This window comes from Crotalus tigris, unplaced genomic scaffold, assembly GCF_016545835.1.
Source record: "Crotalus tigris isolate CLP2741 ecotype Arizona unplaced genomic scaffold, ASM1654583v1 scf7180000017628.32516253702:7417878, whole genome shotgun sequence".
In the NCBI taxonomy this organism is placed as follows: Eukaryota; Metazoa; Chordata; class Lepidosauria; order Squamata; family Viperidae; genus Crotalus; species Crotalus tigris.
Genome location: NW_024096523.1, coordinates 5,433,484 through 5,448,421, shown reverse-complemented (window position 1 = coordinate 5,448,421; position 14,938 = coordinate 5,433,484). Strand labels below are relative to the sequence as shown.

At 37.0% G+C, this 14,938-nt stretch overlaps 1 protein-coding gene across 1 annotated transcript; it reads right to left on the bottom strand.

Moving 5' to 3' along the window:
* Positions 1 to 442: 442 nt before the first annotated feature.
* On the bottom strand, positions 443 to 14,655 carry LOC120304135 (CCN family member 2-like). Its single transcript, XM_039334313.1, has 2 exons — positions 13,724 to 14,655; positions 443 to 2,705 (listed from the first exon to the last, which is right to left on the bottom strand). Exons 1-2 carry the CDS (start codon positions 13,976 to 13,978, stop codon positions 2,394 to 2,396), a joined length of 567 nt encoding a protein of 188 aa, XP_039190247.1. The 5' UTR covers positions 13,979 to 14,655; the 3' UTR covers positions 443 to 2,393.
* Positions 14,656 to 14,938: the final 283 nt, after the last annotated feature.

The window sequence follows — 14,938 nt, the reverse complement described above, 5'->3', positions numbered from 1 at the left end:
GAGGTTAAAACAGGCCTCTCCTTTTAATTAAAAAGGAGGGGAACATTTATGGTTACTTCCAATTTATCCCAGCAACTTCGAAAGACATTGGGGAAAGACTAAAAGGAATATTGAAGGTGTGAAGGGTGAGAGGAAAGTAGCAGCCTCCTCTCCTCACCTCTGACAAAAGAGAATTGAATAGAGCCAGATTAAAAGGGGAAAAAGGAAGAAAAAAAACTTGCTTTCAGTTCTTTGAATTTTCTTTTCTTTTTTTCCGTGGCTTTATCAGATAAACTAGCCAACTGGAGGTTTACAAAGTTTTTCAATGTTGTCTTGTTAAAGATTATTTATACTTCTACACATCAACACAAAGCACCACCAGACATTGTTTGACAGGGTTAAACTTAACAGCTACTTGAAGTTTCAAAACATCCCAATTGTTCAAAACACATTGCAGAGGAGTACATTTAATTTGTTTCTTTAAATTTCCCTGATGATTCCCCATATATTATTTTTTTTCTACTTCAAGATTGTTCCTCTAATATTTTCCTTATGGGGGTGTATGATGGCCGTAAGAAGGCAAAAGGATTAGCCTCTTCAGAAGGAGCTGAAGATCCAATTAAAGATGCTTTCGGAGGCACAGTTTTTACTTGATCCTAATCAGGTGTGGGGCTTGTAGTTAATTGTTGCCCTGCTGAAGCATCTGAGCCAAATTTTCCCACTGCTTGATGGCACTGATGCCATCGATATAATACCTATACTGGAGCCCGAGATTAAAGATGTAAAGTATGCCCTATCTTTTCCCAATCTCGTAACCTAAGCATCCAGCACTTAGGATATCAAGGGGAATGTTTCCCTACCTCATCCACCAGCTTCCTTATGTCTGCCTCAGGTGCTTTCACACCTGATTTGTGTAACAGGAATCTCAGTTCCTGTACATGTTTCTGCTGCTGCTGAGATAGATTGCAACCCTTACTTACCACTGAGGGGTCCCATGGGATAAAAGTGCACTTAGGGGTCTATTCCAGACACTGGTAAGTATGTTGGCTGTTGCTCCCTCGGAAGGGGGGGCTGTCCCAGTTGCTCCATGGGGGGCAGTCCCTGTTCAGGGGCCAGATGTAAGACGCTAAGAAAAAGATGCAGGCATGTCTTGAGCAGAGGTTTGAAGCTGCAGGACACAGCTTGACAAACTCTGAGTTTATTACTTCTTATATACTTGTTACATACACCAGCTTAACCATTAGATGCTGACAAAGGTTTCTTCATTGGAAAATGTCTTCATGTAAGCAACTATTTTCTAGTAACAGATTACATGATCAAAGACTAGGTAAGAACAAATACAGGGAGATGAAAGCAGAAGGAACTAACAAAGACAGGAAGAGATAGGAGAAGGAACTAAGCATATTATCTGTTTAGGTAGGTGAGGCATTAAGTCAAAAGGGATGACCTTTTGGCTGCTTCACTGAGACAAAGGGTATCAAAAGGTTATGAGGTTTTTGGGGGGAAAGCACGGCAGTTTGCTGCGTGTGCAGTTTTCCCCACAAAGCAAGACAGTTAGAACAATTAACCAGTGGAACAACCTGCCTCTTGAACTTGTGGGTGCTCCAACACTGGAGGTTTTTAAGAAGAGATTGGACAACCATTTGTCTGAAATTGTCTAGGGTTTCTTGCCTGAGCAGGGGGGTGAACTAGAAGACCTCCAAGGTCTCTTCCAACTTTGTTCTTCTGTTATTCTGAAAGATAAGACTGTCTGGATCAATTTTATGAATGACTGTGTGATTACTAAGAACAAATGTCATCTGAAATCACTTCAAGACTGCAATGCACATCTTCCAATGGCCTTATTAAGGAATCCACTGCAGAGATGTAGGTTACCCAAATCAGTGCTTTTCAGCAGATCAGGCATTTTGTAGGATCAAACCTTTTTACATATGTATATCATTCAAGATTTTCCAAATCTCCCGTTGTCACTAGCTTCTGAATATATTTCTTTAGTCGCTTCTGAACATATTTCTGCATGCTTGTTCAACATCTGCAGCAAGAGGATAATAGACCATTGTGAGTTAACATTTTCTGACAGGCTTCATTGTGCATGACCAAGATTATGTGAAGGAAAGAGCTGATGATAGGCATCCATATAGCAAAACTGCTAGTATAGATTCAGCAACCAAATGTAGATAGGACACATCAATGTGCTTTTGATACCTCACAGGGGAAAGAACATGGAATCTGGGTCTTCAGAGAAGATTGGGTGTGGTTGGTGGAGAATCAAGTACATTAGCCCTGTCTTAGAATGCAGCACCAGATATACCAGAGACTTCTGGACATGAAGTCTCTCGGATCATTTGTGATCAGCAAATACATTTTTAGATACATTCAATCTGCCAGGTTTAGAGTGGGAGCAGGACCCAGCATTACTGATTCTTTAGTTTGAAATGGTCCCCTTCCATTGACCGGTGGTAACTGGCCAGAAAGACATCATTATCTGCAGGACAGTCATAGTGGCAAGAGCAAGACTTGATCAACATTATTTTTTGAACAAATGACTCTCCCTCGGGGCACCGAAATTCCACTTTCATTGTGCTGGTGATATGTGGGGTACAACAATGATTGTCCATGCAGCTGCCACAGAACTTGGGCCAGTAGAAGTGGATGCTGGTGCAGCCGGTGAACTCAAAGTGGATTGCCTCGTGAGATTTAGGGTTTCGCAGGCACTTCTTCCCTTTCTGAAAAGAAAGAAAAAACAGATGTGGGTCAGCTTGGATGCATTCGGAGTTATCCCAGCCTTTTTCAACCTGATAGTTATCATACCATCAAAACTGTGATATATAACTTTGCATCAGAAGAAGGAGAGAAGGATTGAGCTGTAATCCTAGGCAGACCCAACTGTGAGGACTTGGGCTCTGGTACCAGAGATGATCAGGTGAAAGCCGGATCTTTTAGTTTAAGGGACAGTGCTTTACAGCAATCAAGTGGAAAAACAATGTATGTGAGAATCTGCCCTTGTTTTTTTCCATCTGTGGATTTTAAGCTGCCTTTCTGGAACTTTCTTGCCTGGACTACCACGTCTATATTCAGACTTTGGATAGAACTGGGATTATCTGTTCCATTGTGACTATCAACACTAATTTCAGCTCCAGATAACTAACAACTCTGGATATGTAACACATGTTGTCAGAATTGCAACTGCAAAAATTCATAAAATATCTGGAGGATGGTGATCTACACTCAGTGGTGAAGATTACACATTTTCAATTGGCCTTGATTGAAAAGCACTGTTTTAAGGTGTTAGACAGATGTGGAAACAACAATTTTCACAATGATAGTTAATAAAAAAAACTGTAATCCTATATGGAGCTCTCCATGGTTCTGAAAATGCTTTCTTTTACAGTACCCGAAACCAGAAGTGCCTTGACCAGTGATGGCGAACCTTTAAGAGACTGAGTGCCCAGACTGCAACCCAAAACCCACTTATGCATCGTCAAGTGCCGGGTGGATGTGGCCCATTGTCTGGGTGTGGCCCATTGGCTGGGGGTGGCAGCGGTGGTAACGGCAGACTGGGTGGGATTAAAAAAATCAATCAATCAATTCCAACTTTGCAAAATCTTTTTTTTCCCACGAGAAGTTGAAATTGACTGATTGAACCTTTTTTTTTTTTGCACACAGCGGTGGAGGCCTAAAACGAAAAGGTTTTCTAAAACCCAGCTGAAGGCCTAGGACTGGGGCGACAGTGCGCGTGCCACAGAAAGGGCTCTGAGTGCCACCTCTGGCACCCGTGCCACAGGTTCGCCACTACTGGCCTTGACTATTCTATAAGCTACCTGTATTAGTTGGGATCTTTGAACCACTCAACCAGTTCAGCCATTTGGGTTACTCTAAACCAAACCCATTCTATAGGTTTGTTATGAGAACAACATCTACACCATGAGAATGTTATCTTGAACTAATAAGAAGAAAAGCAGGGCATAAATATGAAAAATACAATTCAAAGCACATTTTCTCCAGCTCTCCAGTTTCCTATTTGCTCAGTTTTCTACTTACAAAATGTTTATTATGCAAAAAAACCATCATCCTCTGCAGGATCTTTCAGAATGTATAACTACAAAAACATCTAAAACATACTGTGACATGAGCTCCAGCTTCCTCTTTGCTGGAAATGCCGGATAGAATTTGTGAACGAAGTTTTAATCTGGAAACTGCAAAGGTTGGACTGAGGGGCCTTGATAACCTCTTCCAATTGATCTAATTAAAATAAATACAACAGGTACAATTCAATCCACCCTCTCATTCCAAGAGATGACTAAGACCTTGATCAACCCATTCACCAGGTCCTAAAGGGATGTGTCCTCTGAAAATCAATAGGGTTCATCAGGTGCCTGGGATGACCAATCAATTGAGTCTTTCTTCTTTTTTTTTATAAAGATTTTATTGGTTTTCTTTTGTATACATATGTTAATTTTTCCAATCAACGAGCTGTCTGGAATTAGCTATGCTAATACATATTTAATTCCTAATCCTTCATTCTTTCTTCTAACCAGCGATAAAATAAATCCCAAATTTGGTAGTAGTCTGTATCTTTGTCTTTCAGTCTCATAGTTAATCTGTCCATCTCTGCACATTCCAATATTTTTCTGATTATTTCTTCTTCTGGTGGCAATTCTTCATTCTTCCAGTATTGTGCGAAGATTATTCTCGCTGCTGTAGTGATGTGTAGAATTAAATATAAACTCTGCTTATTAATCTTTTCAGGCATTATACCTAGTAAAAAAAGTTCAGGTTTAAAATCAACATGTTCACCTAATATTTTTTCTAATCACGTATGTATCTTTCTCCAGTAAACCTTAGCTTTGCCACATGTCCACCAGATGTGGTAGTACGTGTCTACATTGTGTTTACATTTCCAGCATCTATCTGACATATTTTTTTTTATTGAAAAATTTTTTAAATTTTACAAAACAAATCCCCTCCCCAGACCCCCCCCACCCTCCCTTACCCTCCCCCACCTCCCCAAACCTCCCAAACCCTCCCCCAACCTTCCCAGAGTTGAGTACAGGCTTAATTAAAATTTTCCAGAAAAAGAAAAGAAAAACTTGAAACACATATAAATCCTAAACAAATCTAGATACCTTAAATTAAATAGATTATCTTCTCTAAAAAGTAATAATTACAATCATTAAACACATTATAATATACTCTAAACATTTTCTAATATGCTTATAATGTTATCCATCATTCTATATAAACTCCCTCCAAAACACAAATTTAAACATTACTTTGTTTAAAAATCTATACCTACAATATAAAATCTAATATAAATCATAGGCAAATCTGAATACATTTAATTAAACAAATTATACTCCCTCCAAAGCACAAATTTAAACATTACTTAAAACTTAAAACATTAGAATCCCCTTATACGCTTTAAAATCTTTACCAATAACAAATTCCATCTTAAAAATAATAATAATAATTAAAAAAAACCCAAACATTGAACACATTATAATATACTCCAAACCTTTTCATATCATACTTATATTATTATCCATCATTCTTTATAAACTCCCTCCAAAACACAAATTTAAACATTACTTAAAACTTAAAACATTAAAATTCCCTTATACACATTTAAATCTTTACCGATAATAAATTCCATCCACAATAGACACATTAAACATTTAAATCTTTACCAATAGTAAGTTCCAACCACAAAAAACACAGTCCTTATCAGTCTCGATTGTCCATGTAAAATTTTCATTCGATCTCCATCCTTATCAGTCTCTCTTATCCATAAGGCTCGAAAGAAATGCTTTGAGATCTGCCCTTAAAGGTTGCTCCGAAATTATAAATCCTGACTCTCCCGCTGGCTCAGAAGCCAATACATGTGAAGATTCCTTAAACTCCTTCTTCTGTTGGTCTTTTTCTTTACTATTATATGTTGCACAAGTTGTCCTCCGCCCCTTCCTCTCAGCTTGTTGAAGCCCCTCAGACTGAAATTTCCCATTTTCCATTTCTTCAGACAGCAATTTTACCCTTGAGGGTTGCTCCCGAAACTTTATAAGTCTTGCTTCTCCCGCAGGTTTAGAAACCAATAGATGTGAGGCTTCCTTAACCTTCTTCTGTTGCTGCTTCTCTTTACAGTTATATGTTGCACAAGTTATCTTCTGCTCTTCTATCTGAACTTGTTGAGGCCCCTCAAGCTGAGGTTCCCCAATTTTCATAAGTATAGGCTCTTCAGGGTATAATTCTACATTCTTTTCTTCCAAGGCTTTAAACTTAGTAGATGGCGATGAACATACCCCCAGGACCGAAGTATAAAAATCTTTTGCTTGAAAAACAGTATTAAGTCTATAACATGTCCCCAGGTAATTCACCACCATTCCAATCGGAACATCCCATCTGAACGAGATTCGTCTCTTTTTAAGTTCATCTGCTAAAAAAGCAAACTCCTTTCTTCTTCTTAAAATTTTAGATGGGATCTCCTTTAAAATTATAACATCTTGTAAGGTAATTTGAAATCTCTTTTTATAAAAAGCTTGTATAATTTCATTGCACAGGGATCTTTTCCCAAAGTAAATTACCACATCTCTTGGCAAATTCTTTTGCACTGCAACCACAGAATTAACTCTAAATAATTTTTCAATTTCACTAAGTATTTCCTCTTTTTCTTTATTCAAAATCACAGCAAAGTCCTTTGCAACCATCTCTTTCAGATCTCCTTGCAAAGACTCTCTCAAGCCTCTGATTCTTAAGGCGTATTCCATTTGTCCATATTGAAGCATAAGAATCTCATTTTCCATTTCTTTTTCCATACTTTCAAATTTTTCCTCCATCAATTCCACTTTTTCTTCTACCTCTTCCACATGGGAATTCAGCTTTTCAAAAACAGAGGCAACTCCTTTTAAAGCCAAAACTATATCTTGCCTCAAAATCTTATTATTTTCCTCTAAAATCTCTTTCATTTCTGCCCTAATTTGAGATATAACATTTCCCATCATATCTTGCAGATCCTTCACCATTATTGGCTGAGCCAAGAAAGAAGGGAGATCATTATAATAAAAAAGGGAGAAAAAAAGGAAATAAAAGGAATTAAATAAAAAGAAATCCATTCCATTTTTTTTAAAAAATACAAAAAACAAAACAGAAAAGTTAAACAAAAATAATAATGCCTCTAAGATCCAAAAAACCCGATCGCTATCTTATTTTCCCTTTCAGCAAGAAAAAAAAAATCATTAAAAAGAAAAAGAAAGGGAAAGAGAAACACCAGGAAGCCTGCCTTTAAAAATAAACAAAAATAATAATGCTTCTAAAATCCAAAAAAGCCGATCGCCATTTTATTTTCACTTTCATCAAAAAAAAGAAGAATAAAACATCCATTCCAATCATTAAAAAGAAAAGAAAAGAGAAAGGGAAAGAAAAACACCAAAAAACCTACCGATCACCATTCTAGCTTCCCAAAAGGAAAAAAAATAAAAATAAAAAAAACGCCGGAAAGTCTGCCGATCGCCATTTTACTTTCCCTTTCAGCAAAAAGTAAAAAGTAAAAAGAGGGAATATAAACGTAAAAATAAATCTTTAAACTAAAAATCCATATAAAGTCAAAGAAAGCAAAAGCTAATCCTCTAGTCAACTCTGTCCGCTTCTAAAAAACTCACCAGATCTCTTTAAATGCGGAGGTGATTGCAACGGCTTGTTTTGTCCCTAAGGACAAAAGCAGCTGGGAAGCGGAGACAGTCTGAACTCCGTGGGAGCACTCTTTTCACCCCCCAAAAATATTGGGGGTGTATAAGAGGCTCTACCACTATTCAGACAACCCTCTTTCCCCCCCCTTTGCCCGGGAGGGGGATTTTGAACCGCTGAACAGCTGGTGTCCGCTGTTCATAGCGATTCATTACACTTACCCAGGAGGACGGCTACAAAGTAGCCGCCATCGCCCGCGCAGATCCACCGGAAGTCATGGGCTGCTGGGTTTTGAGACAAAATAAGACTTTCACCCCGAGTGAACTAAGAGCTCCTGGGAGATGCTTCCGTCTCTCTTTGGCCATCCTGAGTCATCTTATCTGATATATTTTTGAACATTTTTGCAAGTCTTGCTGGTGGCAAGTGCCATCTATAAAACATTTTATACAAGCTTTCTTTATATGAGGTTGACATTGTTAGTTTATAGTTTCTCTCCCATAGCATTTGCCACTTTTCTAGTTTTATATTATAGCCAAAGTTTTTCACCCATCTTATCATTGTTTCTTTAACTTGTTTGCTTTCCATTTCCAAAATTAACAAAAAATTTTACATTTTCTTAATTAATTTCTCATCTGAGGTTAACAAAATCTTATCGAACACAGTTCGGTCTTTATAAAATCCGTACATTTTCACATCTTTTTCATATCTACTTTGTATCTGTAAATGTGCCCACCATGACAGGTTGATCCCCTAATTTTCCAGTTCTTGCTTAGATTTTAAATTCCCATCAATATTTAGAATATCTCTATATGTCCATATTTTTTCAAAATCTACCAAGTTCGGGTGTATAAATGCCTCCATCGTTGATAACCACCCTGGAATTTTTAGGTATATTTTAGCTTTAATTTTTTCCCATACTATTAAAGGGCATTTCTTATAAAGTGATTTTGAAAATATTTATGAGCTCTATTTTTCCCATACCATAAAAAAGCATGCCACCCCAGTTGTAGATCATGTCCCTCTAAATACAACAACCTTTTGTTTCTAAGCATTATCCATTCTTTCACCCAAGTTAACACAGATGCTTGATAATACAACGCCCATTCCGGCAGCCCGAATCCTCCATTTTCCTTAGCATCTTGTAGTGTTTTCATCTTAATTCTAGCTTTCTTCCCCTGCCTGATAAAGTTAAAAATTAATGAATTTAAATCTTGAAAAAAAAAATTCTCAAATTTTATCAGAATTGTTTGAAATAAAAATAAAATCTTCAGCAGTACGTTCATTTTTACTGCAGCAATTCTTCCTAGTATTGACAACTGCAGATTTTTCCATTTTTCCAAGTCTAGTTTTATTTGTTTCAATAATTTTGTATAATTATCTTCTTTTATTGATGAACATTTGGCCGAAAGATGGATACCTAAGTATTTAACTTTTTGCACTATCTGTACCTCTGTTTTCTCTAGCATTTGCCTTTTCTGTTTATCTGTGAGATTCTTAACTGTTACCTTCATTTTTTCTTTATTTATTTTTAATCCCGCCATTTCTCCATACTCTTCTATCTTTCCCCATAGCTTAGGGATCATCTCTAAAGGTTCTTCCAAAATAAATACTAGATCATCAGCAAATGCTTGCAACTTATATGTTTCGTCTTTTATCTTCAAACCTTTAATTTCTGTGTCCTGTCTAATCCTTCTATTTAAAACTTCCAAAGTAAAGATAAATAATAATGGGGATAGTGGACACCCTTGCCTCATGCCTTTTCTTATCTCAAAGCTCTCACTATAGTCTCCATTCACAATCACTTTTGCTATCTGATTGCTATATATTGTTTTTATCATGTCTGTAAAGTTCTTCCCTAAGTCCATTATTTGTAATTGCTTAATTGTGAATTGCCAGGAAACATTATCAAATGCCTTTTGAGCATCTAAAAATATTAATGCTAATTGTTTCCCTGGAATTCATAGTATTCTAATACGTTCATTATCACCTTTAAATTGTTTTTGATTTGTTTCTTTGGTACGAAGCCATTTTGATCTGGATGTATGAATTCAACTAAGTATTTTTTCAATCTCTCTGCCATTATTGAAGTAAAAATTTTATAATCCACATTAAGTAATGAAATCGGTCTGTAGTTCTTAATATACGTCAAGTCTGAATCTTCTTTTGGTATCAAAATAATATTTGCTTCTATCCATGTGTTTGGAAGTTTAGTCTCTAACAATAGTCCATTACAAACATCTTTCAGTGGTTCGCTTAATATATTTTTATAAAGTTCCACTGGGAGCTCATCTGGGCCCGGTGTTTTCCCATTTTTTTGTTGTTTTATAGCCTTTAATATCTCCATCATTCTTATTCTTTCTTTTAACATAGTTTTAAGTGTCTCTGGAATTTTTGGCAGTTTACTTTCTTCTAACTATCGAGCAGTTCTCTCTCTTGAAATCTCCTCTTTATCATACAATTCCTTATAGTATTCCTTAATTATCTTTTTTATTTCTTCATTTTTGAATTGTAAACAACCTTTCCCATCTACTAAGTTATGTATCATTTTCTTCTCTTTCTGTTTTTTAAACTTATAGGTTAACCATCTTCCTGGTTTATTGGCATTTTTGAAAAAGTTTTGTTTTGCTCTCTTTATATGTTCCGCCAATTTTTCTGAGTCCAACAAATTTAGTTTATGTTTTATTATTTCCATTTCTCTTTTCAAGGTCTTTTTCTGTGGGTTTCCTTGTAATTCTATCTCTAACTTTCTAAATTTTGCCTTTAGTAATGAATATTGCTGTCTTCTCTGTTTATTTTTCTTTGCCATAAACATTATAGCTATGCCTCTAAAATACACTTTGGCTGTATTCCATAGATTTTGTAATGATGTATCTTCTTCTTTATTTTCTTTAAAAAAGAATTCCATTTCTTTTTTTACTAGCTCTATAAATTCTTTGTCTTTTAGTATGGATTGGTTTAAAGTCCATCTTGGGGTTTTTTTGTATTCCTTTCCATGTCACTTTCAGAGGATTATGGTCTGCCCATGTACCTATTTCTATCTCAGTCTCCTGTATATCCATCCTCAATTCAGAAGTCATCCAAATCATATCAATTCTTGACCAGGATTTATGGCTATTTGAATAAAAAGTGTATTGTCTGTTTTGTGGATTAATTTCTCTCCAAACGTCTTGTATTCCAATTTCCTCTGCCATATCAAAAAATGACAAAAAATGTCTCCGGTTTGGCAGAGAATGAGACAGACGCAAGAAGCTGGAACTCCAGCTTCTCAGTCTGGTTTCACTTTGCCCAGCGTCCTTCTTAAAGGGATGGAAAGTTGCCCTGGTGGGGCAACAAAGAAAGAGAGATACTTCAGGAGCTTGGATCTGGTGGCAACCGATCTGAGCAAACTGGAGCCCCCTCTAAAGGGGCAGAAGAAAGGCTGCCAGGAGAGCTGAGGCAGCCCAAGTTGTCTCCAGCCAGAAACCATGCAAAACTGCTGATCTTCAACAACGAGCTGAGTCTGGGTGAGCTGAAGTCTTTTCCTTCTCCTTGTGATCAAAAATGTTGAGACCCTGATGGGGAGAAGCTGAAAGAGTAAAGACCCCCAGAGAGACTATTCAAAAGCGGCAGTTAACATAAAAGGGGGAAGCTATTGTATCAGAGACTGATAAATAAGCCGAGGTGGACATCTAGTGGCGAAAAAAGAAATGACAGTACCAAGAAAAGAAAAAGAAATGTTTCCATTACAAATGACCTTGACCAAAATCTGAGAACAAAGTAGCACCTTGGTTTGAGATTACAAGTGAAAAGACTGTTTATAGTTATACTTGTTGACGCTGGCAAAAACTAAATAGACACTATCTGGAGAAAGAGAACATTTTAGATTCAAGACGTGATTGGAGGAGGTGAACTTGCCTTGCAACAGTTAGCTCCTGTTTACATTTTGGATATTGGTTTAAGACTGTGAGCCACAAAATGAGCACATCCAATATTACCAGTCTTGCAAAGAAAACCTCTTCTGCGCCCTCTGTTGGACAATCTAGCCCAACAACTCAGAGTTCTGTTAGGACAATTTTGCAATGTGAAAAAGCAAATACCGCCCAAGATGAAATGCAGGCCTCATTAAAACTGATTCAAGAAATGATGCAGAAAAATCATGAAGAGACACAAAGCAAATTGGAGAAAGTAAGTGAAGAAATTCTGGATATAAAGACACAATTTGAAGCCCAAAATAAAAAGATTATCAAAAATGAACAGAAAATCCAGGAAATGGAAAATAAAACCGAGGACATTGATAAAAAGGTGGAAATGTTATTGCAAAAAAATGAAGAATTAGAACAAACAAATCAAGAGCTAGAGCAAGCTATGGCAATGGTAGAAATGGGAAAAGCAGAACATTATTTGAGATTCCTAAATATTCCTGAAGATAGTGAAGAAAATATAGAAATGGTGATTATTGAGTTATTGGCAGAACTCTTAAACGCAGATAGAGCAGATATACAAAATGAGACGGATCAGATATTCCGCATGAATTCAAGCTACGTAAGGAAAAATAAACTACCAAGAGAAGTACACGTGAGATTCATGAAGAAATCAACAAGAGATGAAGTACTAAGAAAAGTGAGAGAAGAACCATTACAATACAAAAATAAAGAAATTGTGGTCCTAAAGCAGATACCCAAGAGAGTAAGGGATATTCAGAGACACTACCATTTTCTAACTACAAAGTTGATTGCCAAAGGCATAAATTTTAGATAGCTAATGACAGAAGGCATTCTAATAAACTGGAACAATACAAGATATCGACTGGACTCAATGTGGAAAGCAGAGGACTTCAAAGTAAGAAACAGAGCAACTTTAGATGAAGGACTGTATCAACAACAAGGAGATAAGCAAACGGGAGAGACGGCCCAAGGCACAAGTAGAATATCAGAACGAGAAAGACGAGCAAAAGGGTGAAGGGGAAGGAATTGCCAGAGAACAAAGGACTACAAGATTGACTAGACTGAAATATAAATAATGGAAATGGAAATGGAGAAAAAAAATGGAATTTTTTCGGTAAATGTAAATGGACTAAACTCCCCATCAAAAATAAATAATTTTTTTAGGAAACGCCAAAAATTAAATACAGATATAATTTGTCTGCAAGAGACACACATAAAAATATAACATTATAAGCTACTGGAATACTCAAAAATTGGGAAGCTTTATTATACATCAGCACAACAACAAAAAAGAGGGGTTGCCGTATATGTTAAAGAGATAATAGACTCTAAATTAGTATACTCAGATGAAGAAGGAAGAATCATAATGGTTGAAATATATTTACATCAAAAGCAAATACTGTTAGTGGCAATCTATGCCCCAAATAACAATCAAGAATAATTTTATCAAAGGTTACACAGGAAACTAATAGAAATGGAATACCAAAATATTTGTTTAATAGGAGACTTTAATGCGATAGTAGATGGAACAATGGATTATAAAAGTAACAAAACAGGAAAACCTGTAAGAAGATGATTACCCAATTGAATCTTTCTTGTTATGCTAGGAGCAAACATGGAGATGATGATTACAGGCTAACTAGGCTTTAAACAGTGGCAGCTAAGGTAGGCTCACTGAGGATCTGACAACCAGGCACTGAGATTCAGCTCAGAGAGTTGAAAAGCAAAATTGGTACTAGATACCACTGCTTTATCTTTTGTCATATGTCCCTCTGCCCATCACTACCAAGATGCCACTGCTGGGCCCTTTCCCCATCAAACCAACACCCCCATATTCTGCCATCTCTCTCCCAGGTCCAAGGAAGCCATCCAGCTCCTTACTATAATGCACAATCAGATATATCTAACAACAACAACAACAACAACTTTATTGTCACTTTGAATGTACACCAATTGGCATACATCATACATATTTACCACCTCAATGAAAATTAGTTCAATTCAGCCTACTAATCTCAGGACATTCTTGACATAAATTATCCAGCTTGTCTCAATCATTTCTGGTCCCCACCAACTCTCCTCCCAGACCCTTGCAGAAGTTGATATCTGAAACTTGCACCCACTTCACTCAATTTCCACTGTACCTTGATGCTCCTGTCCAGAGAGGCATTGCAGATTTGAACCAAGCACAGCCTGCTCTCCTTCTCCAATTCGCACTGGGGGTTGTCATTGGTAACACAGACAGAGATGCCCATCCCACAAGTCTTAGAACAGGCACTCCATCCAGTGGTCTGCACCAAGCAGTTTACCTGAAGGTCATTCAGTGTGGACTTAAGCTTTAACTCATGCTTGTCAGCAAGTTTGTTCCTGTAAACTGAGATGGGCAAAAGAACTTCCATGAGCAAATTCTAAAAATTAAAAGTAAAAGAGATGTGATTTCTTTTTCACATAGCTTGCCTTAACCTCATTAATCCACTTGGCCAAAAATGGCTGTGGCAGCCAAAACATCTGAAAGGCACCAAGCTGAAGAAGACTGATTTAAAGACTTGACTTTCATTGAACTAAAGCCACACTGGCTTCACCTTATCCTGCAATAATGCACCATATTGGAGGGGTGTATATTTAAAAAGAAATCCACTTTATGGGCAAGAGGGACAGCATTAGAAATTAGTTATACATATGGGAAATTGGTCACTTACAGAGGAATTTTAAAGGATTGTCCAGCAAGAGACAGATACTGAAATATCTCTTTCTGAAAAGTCATTAAGATTGCTGGAGACAATGTTGTTCTACTCCACATTTTAATGTCTATTATTAGTCTCAGAGGCTCTCTTCTCATTATACCAATTCATTAGATTAAGTACAAGAGATGTGGTAGGGTTTTCGCAGTGGTGGCACCAATTTACAGAAATGTCATCTTTAAATCACTAGAGGGCGTGTGTGCCTGAATTACTTCTGTCTGTTCTGCTCTTGTTTGAAAACAGGACTAATTCACGCATCACACTAAGCTTTCATCTGTCACCCATGTTTTAAGGCAGTGGTTCTCAACCTTCCTAATGCTACGACCCTTTAATACAGTTCCTCATGTTGTGGTGACCCCCAACCATAAAATTATTTTCGTTGCTACTTCATAACTGTAATTTTGCTACTGTTTTGAATCGTAATGTAAATATCTGATATGCAGGGTGTATTTTCATTGTTACGAATTGAACATAATTAAAGCATAGTGATTAATCACAAAAACAATATAGCAATGCTGGCTGGAGAAGCTTATTCTTCCTTCCTCAAAAATGTTGGGAGGGAGGGAAGGGGAAGGAAGGAAGGAAGATTGAAGGGGAAAGGAAGGAGATGGAGAAGGA

Excerpts from the sequence above, each read along its gene's own strand:
- LOC120304135 (XM_039334313.1), bottom strand. The coding sequence starts at position 13,978 with ATGGAAGTTCTTTTGCCCATCTCAGTTTACAGGAACAAACTTGCTGAC. Across the intron at positions 2,706-13,723 it reads CTCTGGACAGGAGCATCAAG|AAAGGGAAGAAGTGCCTGCG; the intron begins GTACAGTGGAAA and ends CTTTCTTTTCAG.